Source organism: Gavia stellata, unplaced genomic scaffold, assembly GCF_030936135.1.
Source record: "Gavia stellata isolate bGavSte3 unplaced genomic scaffold, bGavSte3.hap2 HAP2_SCAFFOLD_205, whole genome shotgun sequence".
Taxonomy (NCBI): Eukaryota; Metazoa; Chordata; class Aves; order Gaviiformes; family Gaviidae; genus Gavia; species Gavia stellata.
Window position 1 is genome coordinate 61,848 of NW_026777274.1, and position 19,404 is coordinate 81,251.

At 65.5% G+C, this 19,404-nt stretch overlaps 1 protein-coding gene across 1 annotated transcript in view; it reads left to right on the forward strand.

The window, feature by feature from the left end:
* Positions 1-15,534, forward strand: part of LOC132321863 (chromodomain-helicase-DNA-binding protein 3-like) — a 74,312-nt gene extending 58,778 nt beyond the window's left edge. The window contains 12 exon segments of the mRNA XM_059835268.1: positions 435-579; positions 2,414-2,546; positions 3,830-3,942; positions 4,600-4,735; positions 5,976-6,074; positions 6,346-6,459; positions 6,548-6,656; positions 9,419-9,551; positions 11,047-11,242; positions 13,247-13,410; positions 14,611-14,737; positions 15,431-15,534. Coding sequence (XP_059691251.1) covers positions 435-579; positions 2,414-2,546; positions 3,830-3,942; positions 4,600-4,735; positions 5,976-6,074; positions 6,346-6,459; positions 6,548-6,656; positions 9,419-9,551; positions 11,047-11,242; positions 13,247-13,410; positions 14,611-14,737; positions 15,431-15,534 — 1,573 coding nt within the window.
* The last annotated feature ends 3,870 nt before the right edge of the window (positions 15,535-19,404 follow it).

Below are 19,404 nucleotides of genomic sequence, written 5' to 3' on the forward strand. Positions count from 1 at the left end.
TGGGGACCCTGGGGACAGGGACACTGGGGAGGGGGACACTGGGGGACCCTGAGTGAGGACAGGGAGCCTGGGGACAGGGCCCCCAGAGATGGGGACACTGGGGACAGGGACAGCGATGGGGCCCGTGGGGTCAGGGACCCTAGAAGACAGGGACAGAGACACAAGGGTGGGGACTGTGGGGACAGGGACTATGGGGACAGGGGACACTGGGGACAGGGACCCAGGGGACAAGTGACCCTTGAGATGGGGACCCTGGGAGCAGGGACAATGGGGACAAGGGACCCTGGGGACAGGGATGCTGGGAAGAGGGACTACGGAGACAGGAGACCCTGGGGACGAGGACCCTGGGGAGGGGGTCTACAGGGACAAGGGACACTGGAGGGGCCGGAGGGTGGGGGGTGGCAGCAGGCGGTGGCCCTGAGCGTGTCCCCCAGGGCCTACGTGTCCCTCTTCATGCGTCACCTCTGCGAGCCGGGGGCCGACGGCTCCGAGACCTTCGCGGACGGGGTCCCCCGGGAGGGGCTCTCGCGGCAGCAGGTGCTGACCCGCATCGGCGTCATGTCCCTCGTCAAGAAGAAGGTACGACCTCAACCTGGGTGCCTGGGGGTCCCCCCCACCCCGGGGTGCTGGGGTCCCCTCTAGGGTGGCTGGGTCCCCTCCCTGGATGCCTGGGTCCCCCTCGCATGCCTGTGTCCTCTCCCTGGACAACTGGGTCCCCCCTGGGGGTCCCCTCCCAGGACACCTGGCTCCCCCCTGGATACCTGGGACCCCTCCCCGGACACCTGGGTGTCCCCTCTGGGATGCCTGGGTCCCCCTCCAGACGCCTGGGTCCCCTCCCCGCATGTCTGGGTCCCCTCCCTGGACGCCTGGGTCCCCTTCCTGGACGCCTGGGTCCCCTTCCTGGGTGCCTGGGTCCCCCTCCAGACGCCTGGGTCCCCTCCCCGCATGTCTGGGTCCCCTCCCTGGATGCCTGGGTCCCCTTCCTGGGTGCCTGGGTCCCCCCCAGATGCCTGGGTCCCCCCTGGGTACCTGGGTCCCCTCCCCGGACGCCTGGGTCCCCCCCGGATGCCTGGGTCCCCTCTGGGATACTTGGGTGTCCCCTCTGGGATGCCTGGGTCCCCTTCCCGGGTGCCTGGGTCCCCTCTGGGATACCTGGGTCCCCTTCCCAGATGCCTGGGTCCCCTTCCCGGGTGCCTGGGTCCCCTCCCTGGATACCTGGGTGTCCCCCCCCAGATGCCTGGGTCCCCCCCAGATACCTGGGTCCCCTCCCCGGACACCTGGGTCCCCCCCGGATGCCTGGGTCCCCTCTGGGATACTTGGGTGTCCCCTCTGGGATGCCTGGGTCCCCCCCCCGGATGCCTGGGTCCCCCCCCCCCAGATACCTGGGTCCCCTCCCCGGACACCTAGGTCCCCTCTGGGATGCCTGGGTGTCCCCTCTGGGATGCCTGGGTCCCCCTCCAGACGCCTGGGTCCCCCCCTGCATGTCTGGGTCCCCTCCCTGGACACCTGGGTCCCCTTCCCAGATGCCTGGGTCCCCTCCCTGGGTGCCTGGGTCCCCCCCCGCATGTCTGGGTCCCCTTCCCAGATGCCTGGGTCCCCCCCGGATACCTGGGTCCACTCTGGGATGTCTGGGTCCCCCTCCAGACGCCTGGGTCCCCTCCCCGCATGCCTGGGTCCCCTTCCCGGGTGCCTGGGCCCCCCCCAGATACCTGGGTGTCCCCCCCCAGATACCTAGGTCCCCTCCCCGGACACCTAGGTCCCCTCTGGGATGCCTGGGTCCCCCTCCAGATGCCTGGGTCCCCCCCTGCATGTCTGGGTCCCCTTCCCAGATGCCTGGGTCCCCTTCCTGGATACCTGGGTGTCCCCCCCCGGATACCTGGGTCCCCCCTGGGTACCTGGGTCCCCTCCCCGCATGCCTGGGTCCCCCCCGGACACCTGGGTCCCCTCTGGGACACCTGGGTCCCCACCACCCAACGCCTGGGTCCCCTCTGGGATGCCTGGGTCCCCTCTGGGACACCTGGGTCCCCCCCACCCGACGCCTGGGTCCCCTCTGGGACGCCTGGGTCCCCCCCACCCGACGCCTGGGTCCCCTCGGGGACACCTGCGTCCCCCCCACCTGACGCCTGGGTCCCCCCTGGGTACCTGGGTCCCCTCCCCGCATGCCTGGGTCCCCCCCGGACACCTGGGTCCCCTCTGGGACACCTGGGTCCCCACCACCCAACGCCTGGGTCCCCCCCACCCGACGCCTGGGTCCCCTCTGGGACACCTGGGTCCCCCCCACCTGACGCCTGGGTCCCCCCTGGGTACCTGGGTCCCCTCCCCGCATGCCTGGGTCCCCCCCCCGGCCACCTGGGTCCCCTCTGGGACACCTGGGTGTCCCCCACCCAACGCCTGGGTCCCCCCCGCCCCACAGGTGCAGGAGTTCGAGCACATCAATGGGCGCTGGAGCCTGCCCGAGCTGGCCCCGGAGCCCAGCGCCGACTCCAAGCGCTCCTCCCGCGCCTCCTCCCCTGCCAAGACCTGTCCCCCCAGCCCCGAGCAGAGCGGCCCCCCCAGCCCCGGCCCCCCCACGCCCGGTACCGGGGGGGACGGGGACACGGGGAGGGGACGGGGGGGACAGGACGGGGATGGGGGAGGTGGGAGGGGGACATAGGGATGTGAGGGACAGGGGATGAGGAGAGGGATGGGGGGGGCATGAGGGACAGGGGGACATGTGGACGGGGGGGGGGACAGGGGAGGGGGACATGGGGACAGGGGGGACATGGGGGACAGGGGATGGGGACAAGTTCAGGGGGATGTGGGGACAGGGGCAATATGGGGGACAGGATGGGGACACAGGGACAGGGGGGACATGGGGGATAGGGGATGGGGACAGGGGGACATGGGGGACATAGGGACGGGGGGACATGGGGTACAGGGGATGGGGACAGGGACAGGGGGACATGGGGGACATAGGGACAGGGGGACATGGGGGACAGGGGATGGGGACGAGTTCAGGGGGATGTGGGGACAGGGGCAATGTGGGGGACAGGATGGGGACACAGGGACAGGGGGGACATGGGGGATAGGGGATGGGGACAGGGGGACATGGGGGACATAGGAACAGGGGGGACATGGGGGATAGGGGACAGGGACAGGGGGACATGGGGACGGGGGGACATGAGGGACAGGGGCAATATGGGGGACAGGTTGGGGACACAGGGGCAGGGGGGACATGGGGGGACAGGGGATGGGGACAGGTTCAGGGGGACATGGGGACGGGCAATGTGGGGGACAGGATGGGGACACAGGGACAGGGGGGACATGGGGGATGGGGACAGGGGGACATGGGGGACAGGGGATGGGGACAGGGACAGGGGGACATGGGGGACATGTGGATGGGGGGACAGGGGATGGGGACATGGGGACATGGGAGACATGGGGACAGGGGGACAGGATGGGGACACAGGAACAGGGGGGACATGGGGGACAGGGGAACATGGGGGACATGGGGACAGGGGCGATATGGGAGACAGGATGAGGACAGGGGATGGGGGCAGGGACAGGGGGACATGGGGACAGGGGGGACATGGGGGACTGGGGATGGGGACACAGGGGACATGGGGGACAGGGTGCAGGGTGGAGACATGAGGACGTGGGGGACAGGGGACAAGGACACTGGGGACAGAGCATGGGGACGCAGGGATACAGGGATGGACACGGGGACATGGGGGACACAGGGGACACAGGGTGATGGGGGACACAGGGACAGGGGCGCAGGGACCCGGGCAGGGTGCTGGGGACACCCCATGTCCTCGTGTCCCCATGTCCTAATGTCCCCTGTCCCCAGCCACGCCGGCGCCCAGCGAGCGCGGGGACGGGCCAGGGCCACCCCCGGACAGGGACGACGGTGACACCAGGGACGAGAAAGAGCCCAAAGGCCCCGAGAAGATGGAGACGGAGGTGGGTGACAGGGCTGTCCCCAACCGTGTCCTCTCTGTCCCCAGTCATGTCCTCCCTGTCCCCAACCCTGTCCCCAATCATGTCCTCCCTGTGCCTGTCACTGTGCCCCATCATGTCTTCCCTGTCCCCGATCATGTCCTCACTGTCTGTCCCCACCCCTGTCCCCAATCGTGTCCTTCCTGTCCCCAGTCATGTTCTCCTTGTCCCCTACTCTGTCCCCAACCCTGTCCTCTCTGTTCCCAGTCATGTCCTCACTGTCCCTGTCCCCAACCCTGTCCCCAATCGTGTTCTCCTTGTCCCCAACTCTGTCCCCATCCCTGTCCCCACTCATGTCCCCCAGCCCTGTCCTCCTCCCCATCCTTGTCCCCACCCCTGTCTCTGTCCCCAACGCTGTTGTCACCCTCCCGTCCTTGTCCCTGTCCCTTCTCTGTCCTCTTCCCCCACCCTGATCCTGTGTCCCCTCCTGTCCCTGTCCCCAATCCTGTCCCCATCCTTGTCCCCTCTGTCCTTGTCCCCTCTCTCCCCATCCCTGTCCCCTCCCCACCATTGTCCCCATGTCCCCCCCGTCACTCTGGGGATGCGGAGGGTGGGGGGGATGTCACGACGGGGGAACCCAGGCGTCCGGGGTGACACTGCCCCCCACCCCTGTCCCCACAGCCACCTGTCCCCGAGGTGCCACCGTCCCCGGGCGATGGCAGCGAGGCCGAAGGGCCGCGGAAGGGGGAGGAGGAGGAGGGACCCGGCCAGCGGGAGCCCGAGGCCGAAGGGCCCCCGGCGCGCGAGGAGCGAGCAGGTGAGCCCCCCCACCCTGGGCGTCCAGGGGTCCCAGGCGTTTGGGTGCCCCCCACCCATCCTTTCAGAGGACCCAGGTGTTCGGGTGCCCCCCACCCATCCTTTCAGAGGACCCAGGTGTTCGGGTGCCCCCCCACCCATCCTTCCAGGGGACCCAGGCATTCGGGTGCCCCCTGAATTTGTTCAGGGGTCCCAGGTGTCTGGGTGCCCCCCACCCGTCATTCCAGGGGACCCAGGTCTTTGGGTGCCCCAGGCATTTGGGTGCCCCCCCACCCATCCTTCCAGGGGACCCAGGTGTTTGGGTGCCCCCCACCCATCATTCCAGGGGACCCAGGTCTTTGGGTGCCCCTGGCATTTGGGTGCCCCCCCACCCATCCTTCCAGGGGACCCAGGCGTTTGGGTGCCCCCCACCCATCCTTTCAGAGGACCCAGGTATTCGGGTGCCCCCCACCCATCATTCCAGGGGACCCAGGTCTTTGGGTGCCCCTGGCATTTGGGTGCCCCTCCACCCATCCTTCCAGGGGACCCAGGTGTTCAGGTGCCCCCCCAATTTGTTCAGGGGTCCCAGGTGTCTGGGTGCCCCCCACCCATCCTTCCAAGGGACCCAGGTATTTGGGTGCCCCCCACCCATCATTCCAGCGGACCCAGGTTTTTGGGTGCCCCCCACCCATCCTTCCAGGGGACCCAGGTCTTTGGGTGCCCCCGGCATTTGGGTGCCCCCTCCCATCTTTCCAGGGGACCCAGGTATTCGGGTGCCCCCCCAATTTGTTCAGGGGTCCCAGGTGTCTGGGTGCCCCCCACCCATCCTTCTAGGGGACCCAGGCATTTGGGTGCCCCCCACCCATCATTCCAGGGGACCCAGGTCTTTGGGTGCCCCTGGCATTTGGGTGCCCCCCCACCCATCCTTCCAGGGGACCCAGGTATTCGGGTGCCCCCCCACCCGTCCTTCCAGGGGACCCAGGTGTTCGGGTGCCCCCCCAATTTGTTCAGGGGTCCCACCGTGTCTGGGTGCCCCCCACCCATCATTCCAGGGGACCCAAGTCTTTGGGTGCCCCTGGCATTTGGGTGCCCACTCCCATCTTTCCAGGGGACCCAGGTGTTCGGGTGCCCCCCCAATTTGTTCAGGGGTCCCAGGTGTCTGGGTGCCCCCCACCCATCCCTCCAGGGGATCCAGGTGTTCGGGTGCCCCCCAAATCCCCTGGGGGACCCCGGTGCCTGAGCAGCCCTGTTCCCCGCCGTAGGTGCCGAGGCCGAGAAGGGGCCCGGGGGAGAGAAGAGCGATGAGAAACCCCCCGAGGAGGAGCCCAAGGAGCGGCCGGGGGACCCTGACCCCAAACGAGGTACCCGGGGGGCGGGGCTTGACTGCAAGGGGGCGGGGCCTAGCCCACCCAGGGCTGTGGCCGAACCAGAGGGGGCGGGGCTTAACCAAAGGGATGCGCCTGGAGCGCTCTGCTCTTAATCTTGTCGCGTTCACTCTGAAACCTACTGATGGCTGCGAAAGTCTTTTTGCTTACTAGGGGGTGGGGGGGGGCTGGGGGTGGTTTGGGGGGGACGGAGGGGGGTTGCAACATGGCGCTGACCCCCATGTGTTCCCCCCTCGCCCCTGCACAGAGGAGGTGAAGGCTGAGAAGGAGCCCAAGCTGGAGGCGCGCGCCAACGGCCGGCGGGATGACAAGGCCGAGAAGCCGCGCTTCATGTTCAACATTGCTGACGGCGGCTTCACGGGTGAGTGGGGGGCAGGGGGGGACACACACGGGGTGGGGGGGACACGCCAGGGTTCCCGCTTACCTGACGCCACCCCCCCGCCCCGCAGAGCTGCACACGCTGTGGCAGAACGAGGAGCGCGCCGCCATCTCCTCGGGGAAGCTCAATGAGATCTGGCACCGGCGCCACGACTACTGGCTGCTGGCCGGCATCGTCCTGTATCCTTCCGGCACGCCAGGGTTCCCCCCGTGGCACTCCTGGGTCCCCTCCGCCCCATGGCACTCCTGGTTCCACCCACAACACCCCAGGGTCCCCCCGTGGCCCTCCTGGCTCCCACGTGGCACGCTGGGGTCCCCCCACGGCACACCGGGGTCCACCCATGGCATGTCAGGGTCCCCCCGTGTCACTCGTGGGTCCCCCCGGCACGCCGGGGTCCCCCCGTGGCACACCTGGGTCCACCCACGGCACGCCAGGGTCCCCCCGTGGCACTCGTGGATCACCCCTGCGTCCCCCCGTGGCACTTCTGGGTCCCACCGTGGCACGCCAGGGTCCCCCCATGGCACACCGGGGTCCACCCACAGCATGCCAGGGTCTCCCCATGGCACTCCTGGGTCCCCCCGGCACGCCGGGGTCCCCCCGTGGCACACCTGGGTCCACCCACGGCGCGCCAGAGTCCCCCCGTGGCACTCGTGGGTCACCCCTGCGTCCCCCCGTGGCACTTCTGGGTCCCCCCGTGGCACACCGGGGTCCACCCACGGCATGCCAGGGTCCCCCCGTGGCACTCGTGGGTCACCCCTGCGTCCCCCCGTGGCACTTCTGGGTCCCACCATGGCACGCCGGGGTCCCCCCATGGCACACCTGGGTCCACCCACGGCACGCCAGGGTCCCCCTGTGGCACTCGTGGGTCCCCCCGGCACGCCGGGGTCCCCCCGTGGCACACCTGGGTCCACCCACGGCACGCCAGAGTCCCCCCGTGGCACTCGTGGGTCACCCCTGCGTCCCCCCGTGGCACTTCTGGGTCCCCCCGTGGCACACCGGGGTCCACCCACGGCATGCCAGGGTCCCCCCGTGGCACTTGTGGGTCCCCCCGGCATGCTGGGGTCCCCCCGTGGCACTCGTGGGTCCCCCTGACACGCCAGGATCCCCGCATGGCACGCCAGGGTCCACCCACGGCATGCCAGAGTCCTCCCGGAGCACTCCTGGGTCACCCCTGCGTCCCCCCGTGGCACACCTGGGTCCCCCTGTGGCACACCAGGGTCCCCCCATGGCACACCGGGGTCCACCCACAGCATGCCAGGGTCTCCCCGTGGCACTTGTGGGTCCCTGTGGCACACCTGGGTCCCCCCGTGGCACGCCAGGGTCCCCCCGTGGCACACCTGGGTCCCCCCGGCACGCCGGGGCCCCCCCCGGGTGCCACCATCCTCCCCAGGGCTGGTGGCAGTGGCAGCACCAAGGAGGGTGACACCGAGGTTGGGGGTGACCCAGGGGCGGGTGACACGGGGACAGTGGTGATGTTGGGGACAGCGGTGACGGTGACGCTGAGGACAGTCCTCAGGGGGAGGTGAGGGGGGGGGGAGGAGGTGATGCTGGGGACACGGTGACGTGGTGACATGGTGACCTGGTCGCTGTCCTTAGGGCGCAGCCACGAATCCTTGTGCTGGCGGGGGTAACTCGGGTGGGGGTAAGGGTGACCTTGGTGATCCGGTGACAGTGGCATAGTGACGGTGACACGGTGACATGGTGACAGTCCTTAGCGCACAGCCACGGCTCCACGTGCTGAACAGGGATGACCGGGGCGGGGACAAGGGGGAACACCGGGGACAGGGTGACACCGTGAAGGTGATGTGGTGACGGTGATGTGGTGACAGTGGCGGTGACGCAGTGGCACGGTGCCGGTCCTTAGCCAGGGGCGGGGCGGGGATGAGAGGGATGTTGGGGACAGGGTGACACAGCGATGGTGATGTGGTGACGCGGTGCCGGTGACACGGTGTTGGTGACATGGTGACGCGGTGACAGTCCTTAGTGTGCAGCCACGGCTCTGGACCGGGAGGTGACCTGGGGGCAATGAGGCAGATGCTGTGCACAGGGTGACATGGTGACAGTGACATGGTGACAGTGACGGGGCAACTCGGAGATGGTGATATGGTGGTGACGCTGATGTGGTGACAGTCCTTAATGTGCATCCACGCCTCTGTGCGATGGCTGGGTGATGACCTGGGGGAAGTTGGGGACACAGAGATGTGGTGACGGTGACGTGGTGATGTGGTGACGGTGACGCGGTGAGGTAGTGACGGTGACACGGTGATGTGGTGACGGTGACGCGGCGGTGGTGACGAGGCGGCAGCCCTTAGCACGCAGCCACAGCTCCGTGTGCTGGATATGGGGGGGTGAGGGGGACACTGGGGACAGGTGATGTGGTGACGCGGTGATGGCGACACGTTGATGGTGACGGTGACGAGGTGACGCTGACGCGGCGACGGTCCTTATCACGCAGCCACAGCTCCACAGGCTGGCCGAGGGATGACGTGGGGGGGATGAGAGGGACGTTGGGGACAGGGTGACGCGGCGATGGTGATGTGGTGACGCGGTGACAGTGACGTGGTGGTGACATGGTGACGTGGTGGTGATGCTGATGTGGTGACAGTCCTTAACGTGCATCCACGCCTCCGTGCGATGGCTGGATAATGACCTGGGGGAATCTGGGGACACGGTGATGTGCTGACGGTGACGCGGTGATGTGGTGACGGTGACATGGTGAGGTAGTGACGGTGACACGGTGATGTGGTGACGGTGACGCGGCGGTGGTGATGGTGATGCAGCGGTGGTGACGGTGACACGGCGGTGGTGACGAGGCGGCAGCCCTTAGCACGCAGCCACGGCTCCGCGCCCTGGGTATGGTGGGGGGTGAGGGGGACGTTGGGGACGCGGTGACGCGATGACACGGTGACGCGGTGACACGGTGACAGTCCTTAGCGCGCAGCCACGGCTACGCGCGCTGGACGGACATCCAGAACGACGGCGCCTTCGGGGTCATCAACGAACCCTTTAAGGGCGAAGCCTCCAAAGGGAACTTCCTCGAGATGAAGAACAAGTTCCTCGCACGCCGCTTCAAGGTGAGCGCACGAGGGCTCGCACGAGGGTTGCGCTCGCACGAGGGTTGCGCTCGCGTGGGGCTGGTGCCGGCGCTGGGGCTCGTGCCGGGGCGGCGCTGGTGAAGGAACCCACACGGCAGCTGCTTTTGCGTCGGGGGCTTGCACGAGGGTCTCGCGCTAAGGTTGGGCTCGTGCAAGGGCCTCGCACGAGGGCGGCTTTCACGCTGGGGCGGGGAGGGTCTGCTCCCTTGCACCAGGGGCACGCTCGAGGGTTGTACTCGCACCGGGGCTGAGTTTGCACCAGGGGCTTGCACGAGGGCTGCGTGCATGTGAGCGCGGCGCTCGCACGAGGGCTGCGCTCGCACGAGGCTTTTGCACGAGGGCCGGGCTCATGTGAGGGCCGGGCTCACCTGAGGGTTGGGCTTGCACGAGGGTCTTGCACGAGGGTCTGGGCACAACGGGGTCTTGCAGGAGTGCTTGGGCAGGGGGGGAGTGGCCGTGGGAAGGGGGCGGGGCTTGCACGTGGGCTGTGCACGAGAGGGGGAGGCTTGGCCAATGAGGGGCCTCGTGCAAGAGGCTTGGGGGGGGGGTGATTGGGTGGTCAGGTCAGAGTTGGGTGCCCGTACGCCTGGGTGCTCTCTGGGCTCTAGTGATGGGTGAGGTCAGAGTTGGGTGCTCGGACACCTGGGTCCTTCCTTGGTGGTGGTGGTGCATGAGGTCAGAGTTGGGTGCTCGGACACCTGGGTCCTTCCTTGGTGGTGTTGCGGTGTGAGGTCAGAGTTGGGTGCTCGGACACCTGGGTGCTCTCTGGGCTCTAGTGATGGGTGAGGTCAGAGTTGGGTGCTCGGACACCTGGGTCCTTCCTTGGTGGTGGTGGTGCATGAGGTCAGAGTTGGGTGCTTGGACACCTGGGTCCTTCCTTGGTGGTGTTGCGGTGTGAGGTCAGAGTTGGGTGCTCGGACACCTGGGTGCTCTCTGGGCTCTAGCGATGGGTGAGGTCAGAGTTGGGTGTTCGGACGCCGGGGTCCTTCCTTGGTGGTGGTGGTGCATGAGGTCAGAGTTGGGTGCTCGGACGCCTGGGTGCTCTCTGGGCTCTAGTGATGGATGAGGTCAGAGTTGGGTGCTCGGACACCTGGGTGCTCTCTGGGCTCTAGTGATGAGTGAGGTCAGAGTTGGGTGCCCAGACGCCTGGGTGCTCTCTGGGCTCTAGCAATGGGTGAGGTCAGAGTTGGGTGCCCGTACACCTGGGTGCTCTCTGGGCTCTAGCAATGGGTGAGGTCAGAGTTGGGTGCTCGGACGCCTGGGTCCTTCCTTGGTGTTGTTGCGGTGCGAGGTCAGAGTTGGGTGCCTACACACCTGGGTGCTCTCTGGGCAGTGTTGCGGTGTGAGGTCAGAGTTGGGTGCCCGGACACCTGGGTGCTCTCTGGTCTCTAGCGATGGGTGAGGTCAGAGTTGGGTGCCCGGACACCTGGGTCCCCTCTGCCACCCCTCTCCCTTCCTCCCCCCCCGCCTCCAGCTGCTGGAGCAGGCGCTGGTGATCGAGGAGCAGCTCCGTCGCGCCGCCTACCTGAACATGACGCAGGACCCCAGCCACCCCGCCATGGCCCTCAACACCCGCTTCGCCGAGGTCGAGTGCCTGGCCGAGAGCCACCAGCACTTGTCCAAGGAGTCGCTGGCGGGCAACAAGCCCGCGAACGCCGTCCTGCACAAGGGTAAGAGGCGGGTGGGCCGGCGCGCCCGGCGCGGACGCCCCGTGTAGCGCCTCGCACCTCTGTACCGCGCTCTCAATCATTAAAGTGGGGTTCTCCTCCCAACCGGCTCCCGGTGTATCCTTGCTCTGCGTGTGCTTTCTGGCGGCCGGAGGGAGGGATGGGGTGCAGGGGGGGGCGGCGGGGCAGCTGCTGGAAGGTCCCCGAGGGGTTTCTGGGGTGTGAGTAAACCTGGAGTAACCTGGGAGTAAGCTGGGAGTAAGGTCGGAGTAAGGCGGGGTGTGGATTTAGGGCGGCCGAGGGGCTCTGGGGTGCGTGAGGAGCAGGCGGGTGCCTCTGTCGCTTTGCGCTAAGATGTATCTGCTGAGTATCTGTTGTGTAAGTCTGGAGTATGTCACTAGTATGTCCCGTGTACTTCTGGAGTATGTAATGCATTTACCCGGAGTATTTTTGGGGGCATGGAAGGAGTATATTCTGAGTATCCCGGTGGCCAGAGTATCCCTGGTGCATGCAATGAGTAAGCCTGGAGTAATGCTGATGTACGGACGGGGTGTCCCTGCTTGCATGTAACAGCTTTGCCCGGGTTTCCCTGGGGCATGGACGGTATTTTCCCAGAGTATCTCTGGTGTATTTAATGAGTAAGCCTGGAGTACTCCGGAGGAATGTGCTGAGTCAGCCCAGAGTATCTCTGGTGTATGTAATGAGTAAGCCTGGAGTACTCTGGAGGAATATGCTGCGTCAGCCCAGAGTATCTCTGGTGTCTTGAATGCCTTTGCCAGCAGTATCACTGGAGTAGGCAATGAGTATCATTGGTGTAGGCTGATGGATCTGTGCAGAGGACCTCTGGGGCCCAGAGGATCTCAGGGGCTGTGTAATGAGTATCCCCAGAGTATCGGTGGTGGAGCTGCAGCCTCTTAGCCCTGGGCAGGAGCAAGTGATGACGCCCAGAGTATCTCTGGTGTGGCTATAGCATGGATCTGGAGTATCTCTGGTGTATCCAAGGAGTATCCCTGGAGTATCTTTAGTGTGTCTAAGGAGTCTATCCAGAGTATCTCCGGAGCGCTTAAAGAGTGTATCCAGAGTGTCTAAGGAGCATACCCAGAGTACCTCTGGTGTACCCCCAGAATATGCCCAGAGTGACTAAGGAGTAAACCCAGAGTATCTCAGGTGTCGCTAAACATTTTACCTGGAATAGCTCCGCTGTGTCTAGAGAGGGGTGTTTAAGGAGTAAGTCCGGAGTATCTCCAGTGTAGCTGCAGCGTAGACCCTCCAGTGCCTCAGCGATATGCTTGGAGTATCTCTGGTGTCTCTAAAAGCGTGTACCCAGAGTATCTCCAGTGTGTCTAGGGAGTGGACCTGGAGTAGGTAAGGAGTATGCCCAGAGTATCTCTGGTGTGTCTAAGGCACATACCCAGAGTGTCCAAGGAGCATACCCGGAGTATCTCCAGTGTGTCTAAGGAGTATGCCCAGAGCGTGTGAGGAGTATACCCAGAGTATCTCTGGTGTGTCTAAGGAGTATACCCAGAGTGTAAAGAGCAAACCTGGAGTATCTCCGGTGTGTCTAGAGAATAGACTCAGAGTAAGTAGTATAATCCGAGTACCTCCAGTGCGTGTAAGGAGTATACCTGGAGTGCGTTAAGGAGTACACCCGGAGTACTTCCAGGGTACTCAAGGCTCATACCCAGAGTAACTCTGAGTCCTCCCACCCTCGAGCATGCCCCCACTCCCCGCCGGTGCATCCCCCGAGTAGGTGCATCCCCCGAGTATCCCTTGAGTAGCTCTCAGGCTTCCCCTCCCTCTCCCCACCCCACTCCCTGCTCTCACGTGAGTATCTCCACCCCGCCGCCCCCTCCCCGAGTAAGCGGTAACCCCCGAGTAACCTATGAGTAACCTGCGAGTAACCTGTGAGTAAGTTGCGAGGAGGCGCGGGGCGGCCCCCTGGCGCTGACGGGCCCCCCCCCGCCCCTCTTTCTCTCTTTCTCCCCCCCCCTCCCCGCCCGGTGCCAGTGCTGAACCAGCTGGAGGAGCTGCTGAGTGACATGAAGGCGGACGTCACCCGCCTCCCCGCCACCCTCTCCCGCATCCCCCCCATCGCCGCCCGCCTCCAGATGTCGGAGCGCAGCATCCTCAGCCGCCTCGCCAGCAAGGGCACCGAGAGCCACCCCCCGCCCGTAAGTCACAGCCCCCCACCCTCCCTGGCCACCCTGGGGACATCCCCCCCCCCCCCACCTTGGGGACATCCTTTCCCTGGGGTGTTCCTTGCCTCGGGGACAACCCTCACCCTGGGGACATCCCATCCTGGGGACATCCCTCACGTTGGGGACAACAGTTCTTGGGGACAGCCCTGCCCTGGGGACGTCCTTTTCTTGGTGATGTCCTTTTCCTGGGGACGTCCTTTTTTTGGGGACAACCCTCACCTTGGGGACAACCATTCTTGGGGACAGCCCTGCCCTGGGGACAACCTTTTCTTGGGAACGTCCTTTTTTGGGGGATATCCTTTTTTTGGGGACATCCTTTTCTTGGAGACGTCCTTTTTTTGAGGACATGCTCCCAACTGGGGGACATCCCTCACCTTGGGGACATCCTTTTCTTGGGGGCATCCTTTTTTTGGGGGCATGCCTCCAACCTGGGGACATTCCCCAACTTGGGGACATCCCTCACCTTGGGGACAATTCTTCTTGGGGACAGCCCTGCCCTGGAGACATCCTTTTTTTGTGGACATGCCCCCACCTTGGGGACATCCCTCACCTTGGGGACATCCCTCACCTTGGGGACATTCCTTCTTGGGGACATCCCTCACCTTGGAGATGTCCTTTTCTTGGGGACGTCCTTTTCTTGGGGACATGCTCCCACCTTGGGGACATCCCTCACCTTGAGGATATCCCACCTTGGGGACAGCCCTTCTTGGGGACACCTTTTCCTTGTGGACACCTCTCACCTTGGGGACCTCGCCTGCCTTGGGGGACAGTCCCCCCCCCTTCTTTGGGGGTCAGTCTGCCTTGGGGACATCCTTCACCTTGGGGGGCCACCCCTCACCTTGGGGACATCCTCAGCCTTGGGGACATCCCTTCCCTGGGGACCCTCCCTTCCTTTGGGGAACACCCCCCCACACACCTATGGGACCCTTACCTGCCAGCCCTGGGGACCCAGACTGGGGACACCCTGCCCCAGGGCCACCCTCTTGGGGACACCCCTGCCTTGGGGACACCCCTGCCTTGGGGACACCCCCAGCCCTGGGGACACGCGGGGATCCCCCTCCCGTGGGGACACCCGCCTCGGGGAGCCCCACCCAGACCTCGCCAGGAGCATCTCCCCCCATCCCGGTGGCAGGAGGAGGGGGGGTGGTGACAGCGGTGTCCCCGTCCCTCCAGACCTTCCCGCCGGGGCCCTATGCCACCCCCCAGAGCTATGGGGGCACCTTTGGGACCCCCCCGGCCGGAGCCCTCCCCCCTGGAGGGGCCAACTACAGCCAGATGCCGCCTGGCTCCTTCATCACCGGTGAGCACCCGGATGCCTGCGTCCATGGGTGGGGGTCTCTGGGTGCCTGGGTCCCTGGGTGGGGGTCTCTGGGTGCCTGGGTCCATGGGAGGGGGGCACCCAGATGCCTGGGTCCATGGGCGGGGGGGTCTCTGGGTGCCTGGGTCCATGGGGGGGGTCTTTGGGTGCCTGGGTCCGTGGGAGGGGGGCACCTGGACATCTGGGTCCATGGGTGGGGGTCTCTGGGTGCCTGGATCTATGGGTGGGTGGTCCCAGGGCATTTGGGTCCATCAAAGGGTGCCTGGGTCTATGGGTGGGGGGCACCCCAATGCCTGGGTCCATGGGTGGGGGGCTCTGGGTGCCTGGATCTATGGGTGGGGGGGTCCTTGGGCATTTGGGTCCATAAAAGGGTGACTGGGTCCATGGGAGGGGGGCACCCTGATGCCTGGGTCCATGGGTGGGGGTCTCTGGGTCCATGGGAGGGGGGCACCCAGACGCCTGGGTCCATGGGTGGGGGCCCCCAGATGCCTGGGTCCATGGGTGGGGGTCTCTGGGTGCCTGGATCTATGGGTGGGGGGTCCCAGGGCATTTGGGTCCATCAAAGGGTGCCTGGGTCCATGGGTGGGGGGCACCCCGATGCCTGGGTCCCCAGGAGGGTGTCATTGGGGGGGTCTGGGGGGGTGTCTGGACCCACCACCTCCCCCCACCCCGCAGCCGCCGCCAACGGCCCCCCGGTGCTGGTGAAACGGGAGCGCGAGGCCGAAGGGCCGGAGAAGAAGGAGCCGCGCGGGGGCGAAGTCATCTGCATCGACGACTGAGGGGGGGGGGGGCTGTGGGGGGCCCCCCCCCCACCCCCGCTCCCCCACCCGGGGCCACCCCCCCACCCATCCTCCCCCCCACCCCCCGATCCGCCCCCAATCCGGAGGTGGGGGGGGGGGCCACACTGCCAGAAATGCCTCGTTTCACCCTAAATCCGGTGCGGGGAAGGTGGGGGGGGGCAGCACCCAGGGGTGGGGGTGTTCGGGGAAGGGGGGGGGTGACGAGGACCACTGCAACTATAAATATGAATATATATATATATCCCCCGGTGGCGGGGGGGACCCCGGTGTCCGGGTGGCCCCGGTGTCCTCCCCGGGGTCCCCCGGTGTCCCCAGGGCCCCCCCCCACCCCGGGGCTCGGGCACTTGTTTAACCGCAGCAGAATAAAACCCGGTTCCTTGGCTACGGCACCCGGCTCCGCTCGTCCCTCGGCGTCACCGTCACCCATGGGCATGGTGACCGCGTGGCCGCCGGCCACCCCGGGCCGCTGTGGGGGACGGTCACCTGTCACGGTCGTAGGGATGGCCGCGGTTGTGGGCAGCATGGGGATGGTCACCCGGGTGGTCATGGCCACCAGCAGTCATGGGGATGGCCACCGGCGTGGTCACGGGGACCACATCTACAGCCATGGCCACCATGAGAACGGTCAACCGTGTGATGATGGCCACCAGTGTGGTCATGGCCACCAGCAGTCATGGGGATGGCCACCGGTGTGGTCACGGGGACCACATCTACAGCCATGGTCACCGTGAGAATGGTCAACCCTGTGGTGATGGCCACCAGCGTGGTCATGGGGATGGTCACCAGCATGCTCAAGGCCATTGGCTGTGGCCACTTGTGTCACCATGGGGATGGCCACCAGCTTGGCCACCGGCACTGCCGTGGGGACCCTCATCCCCGTGGTCACGGTCATAGGGATGGTCATGGCCACCATGAGGATGGTCATCCCCATGGTCATGGCCACTGTCAAGGTCGTGGGGACAGTCACCGGTATGTACTGCCATGGGGACGATCACTGGCGTGGTCATGGGGACGGCCACCACTGTTGGCACAGTCGCCCCCATGGCCACTGGCCACCTGCGTGGTCACGGCCACTGGCATGGTCGTGGGGATGGCCACCAGCCATGGCAGCCTGTGCCACCATGGGGACAGTCATCCGTGTGACCATGGCCACCAGCACAGTCCTGGTGGCTGTCACAGCCATAGTGGTGGCCATGGCCACCAAACGATGGGGACGGCACAGCCACGGTGACCAGGACAAGGGGACGGGCAGAGGGACAGATGGATGGGGGTCCACCATCCCCACGTAGCCTACGGGGACCTCCTGGGGTCCTGTCCCATTGGGATGATCCGAGGGGACCTCCTGGGGTCCCGTCCCACCGGGATGATCCGAGGGGACCTCCTGGGGTCCTGTCCCATTGGGACGATCCGAGGGGACCTCCTGGGGTCCTGTCCCACTGGGATGATCTGAGGGGACCTCCTGGGGTCCTGTCCCACTGGGATGATCCGAGGGGACCTCCTGGGGTCCCGTCCCACTGGGACAATCTGAGGGGACCTCCTGGGGTCCTGCCCCATTGGGATGATCTGAGGGGACCTCCTGGGGTCCCGTCCCACTGGGATGATCCGAGGGGACCTCCTGGGGTCCTGCCCCATTGGGATGATCTGAGGGGACCTCCTGGGGTCCCGTCCCACCGGGATGATGCAAGGGGACCTCCTGGGGTCCCATCTCACTGGGATGATCCGAGGGGACCTCCTGGGGTCCTGTCCCACCGGGATGATGCAAGGGGACCTCCTGGGGTCCCGTCCCACTGGGATGATCCGAGGGGACCTCCTAGGGTCCCGTCCCACTGGGATGATCCGAGGGGACCTCCTGGGGTCCCGTCCCATTGGGATGATCCGAGGGGTCCTGCCCAGGACAACAATCTGGTGCCATGGGGGTTCAGGAGCAGCTCATCGCTATTTCCTGACCTACACCAGAGACCCTTAACCCCCGGGGTGCCCACCCAGGGGTTGCAACAACTGAAGGTGGTTAATGCCAGGGGTCCACCACCCAGGGGGCCCATCGCCCTTTGAGGTGGTTAACGCTGGGGACCCATCTGTCCTTGGGCCCATCACCCCTGGGGTGGTTAATCCTGGGGTTCCATCACACTTTGGGTGGTTAATCCTGGGGTTCCATCACACTTTGGGTGGTTAATCCGGGGGTCCCATCACCCTTGGGGTGGTTAATCCTGGGGTCCTATCACCCTTGGGGTGGTTAATCCTGGGGTTCCATCACACTTTGGGTGGTTAATCCGGGGGTCCCATCACCCTTGGGGTGGTTAATCCTGGGCACCCATCACCCTTGGAGTGGTTAACCCTGGGTGCCCATCACCCTTGGGGTGGTTAATCCTGGGCACCCATCATCCTTGGGGTGGTTAACCCTGGGGTCCCATCACATCATGGGGTGGTTAATCCTGGGTGCCCGTCACCCTTTAGTTGACCCCACAACCATGACTTCTCTTAATACTTCACCTAATTGGCGTAGTCGGCCGGATGGCGGATTCAATCGTGATATCCGGAGGTGCGGAGTGAGCCCTTCGCCGAAATTTGATCGGGACGGAAATATCTGGGAGGAGCCCGGCCAAGAACTTAGCGAGGAGAGTGAATTAGATGAATCGGGATTATTTTATTATTAAAACTGAGGTATCTGCTGGGCCCCAAGGAGGCAACCGGAGAAACGCCGTAAAGACCGTTCCATACGACGCCCCCATCAACGGGTCAACCCGCAGGACCGATGTGGCGAGGGTGACGCGTCTCCTCAACTGGAGGAGTCGCTAATTGTTTAATAAAACCTTTCAGCTAACCCTCTAACGATGACGGCGCGTCGTAACGCACCTGGGACACCACGGCTCTGCGATCGGCCCAACGCGGTCCTGGAGGTGGAGGGGGGGTCCTAAGCGGAAGCTTTCCGTAAGGACGGGTGGGTTCCTGGGTTGGATTGGATGGATTTGGGCAAGGAGGACGATGGCAAGTGACAGCAGAGGACACGAGTGCTGTAGTGCTGGGACTGGAGATGGACCTTCCGTCACCGCCGGCAGCCCACGGGATGGCCAACCGGCAGACCTAGCTGGAGGATTTCAGGAGGAGAGAGAGAAAGTGGATCTAAATTGGGTAAACTGGGAGAGAAATGGGATAGTCAAGAGCTCCAAGAGCTCCAGGAGCCGAGCCGGGCTCAGCCTTGCTCTCGCTCCTTCCCCGCTCCCTTACGGCCCTGGCTGAAAGCTCCGGTGGCCTCCGCTGCTCCTGCTCGTCGGTGCCCCCCACGCCTCCCAGCCGCGCTCGCAGCCTCCCCTTTCCCCTCCCGGGGACTCCCAGATCTTCCGAACGTTGCCCCGAGTGCCCGGTTGCCCTCTCTTCCCCCAGACAGCAGGTTCCCTTCCGTAGCGACCGTGGAAAAGGTCCGGAGGGACGGTCCCTCAGGCGGCCCCCGCCTCCAGGACCACGTCGGGCTGATCTCCGGAGCCATGGCCAACCGTAAACCCCTTCTCCCCCATCCCGGTTGCGACCAATTCAAAAAGTCAACGCTCTTTGGCAACTCCTTTCTGTTTTTATTCAACTCTTTCCCCATCACTCCGCCCCGGGGCCTCTCCGGCCGAGGGTGCGCCGAGCAGGTCTTCAACGGGAGGAATCGTATTGAGCTGGTCCCCTCGACCATCGGTCGGAGGAAGTAAGAGGTGTTCATCGAGGGGCTCCTCAAGCAGGGTGGCCTCGGAGCGCCATGGCTGTAGTAAAACTTCTGAGGTTATTCCGGCGCCGGCCAGACTTTCTCAGGAGGGAACTCTCACTATTTTGACCATCTCGGTCTCGGTGGCGGCTGTTGGAGCACCTCTG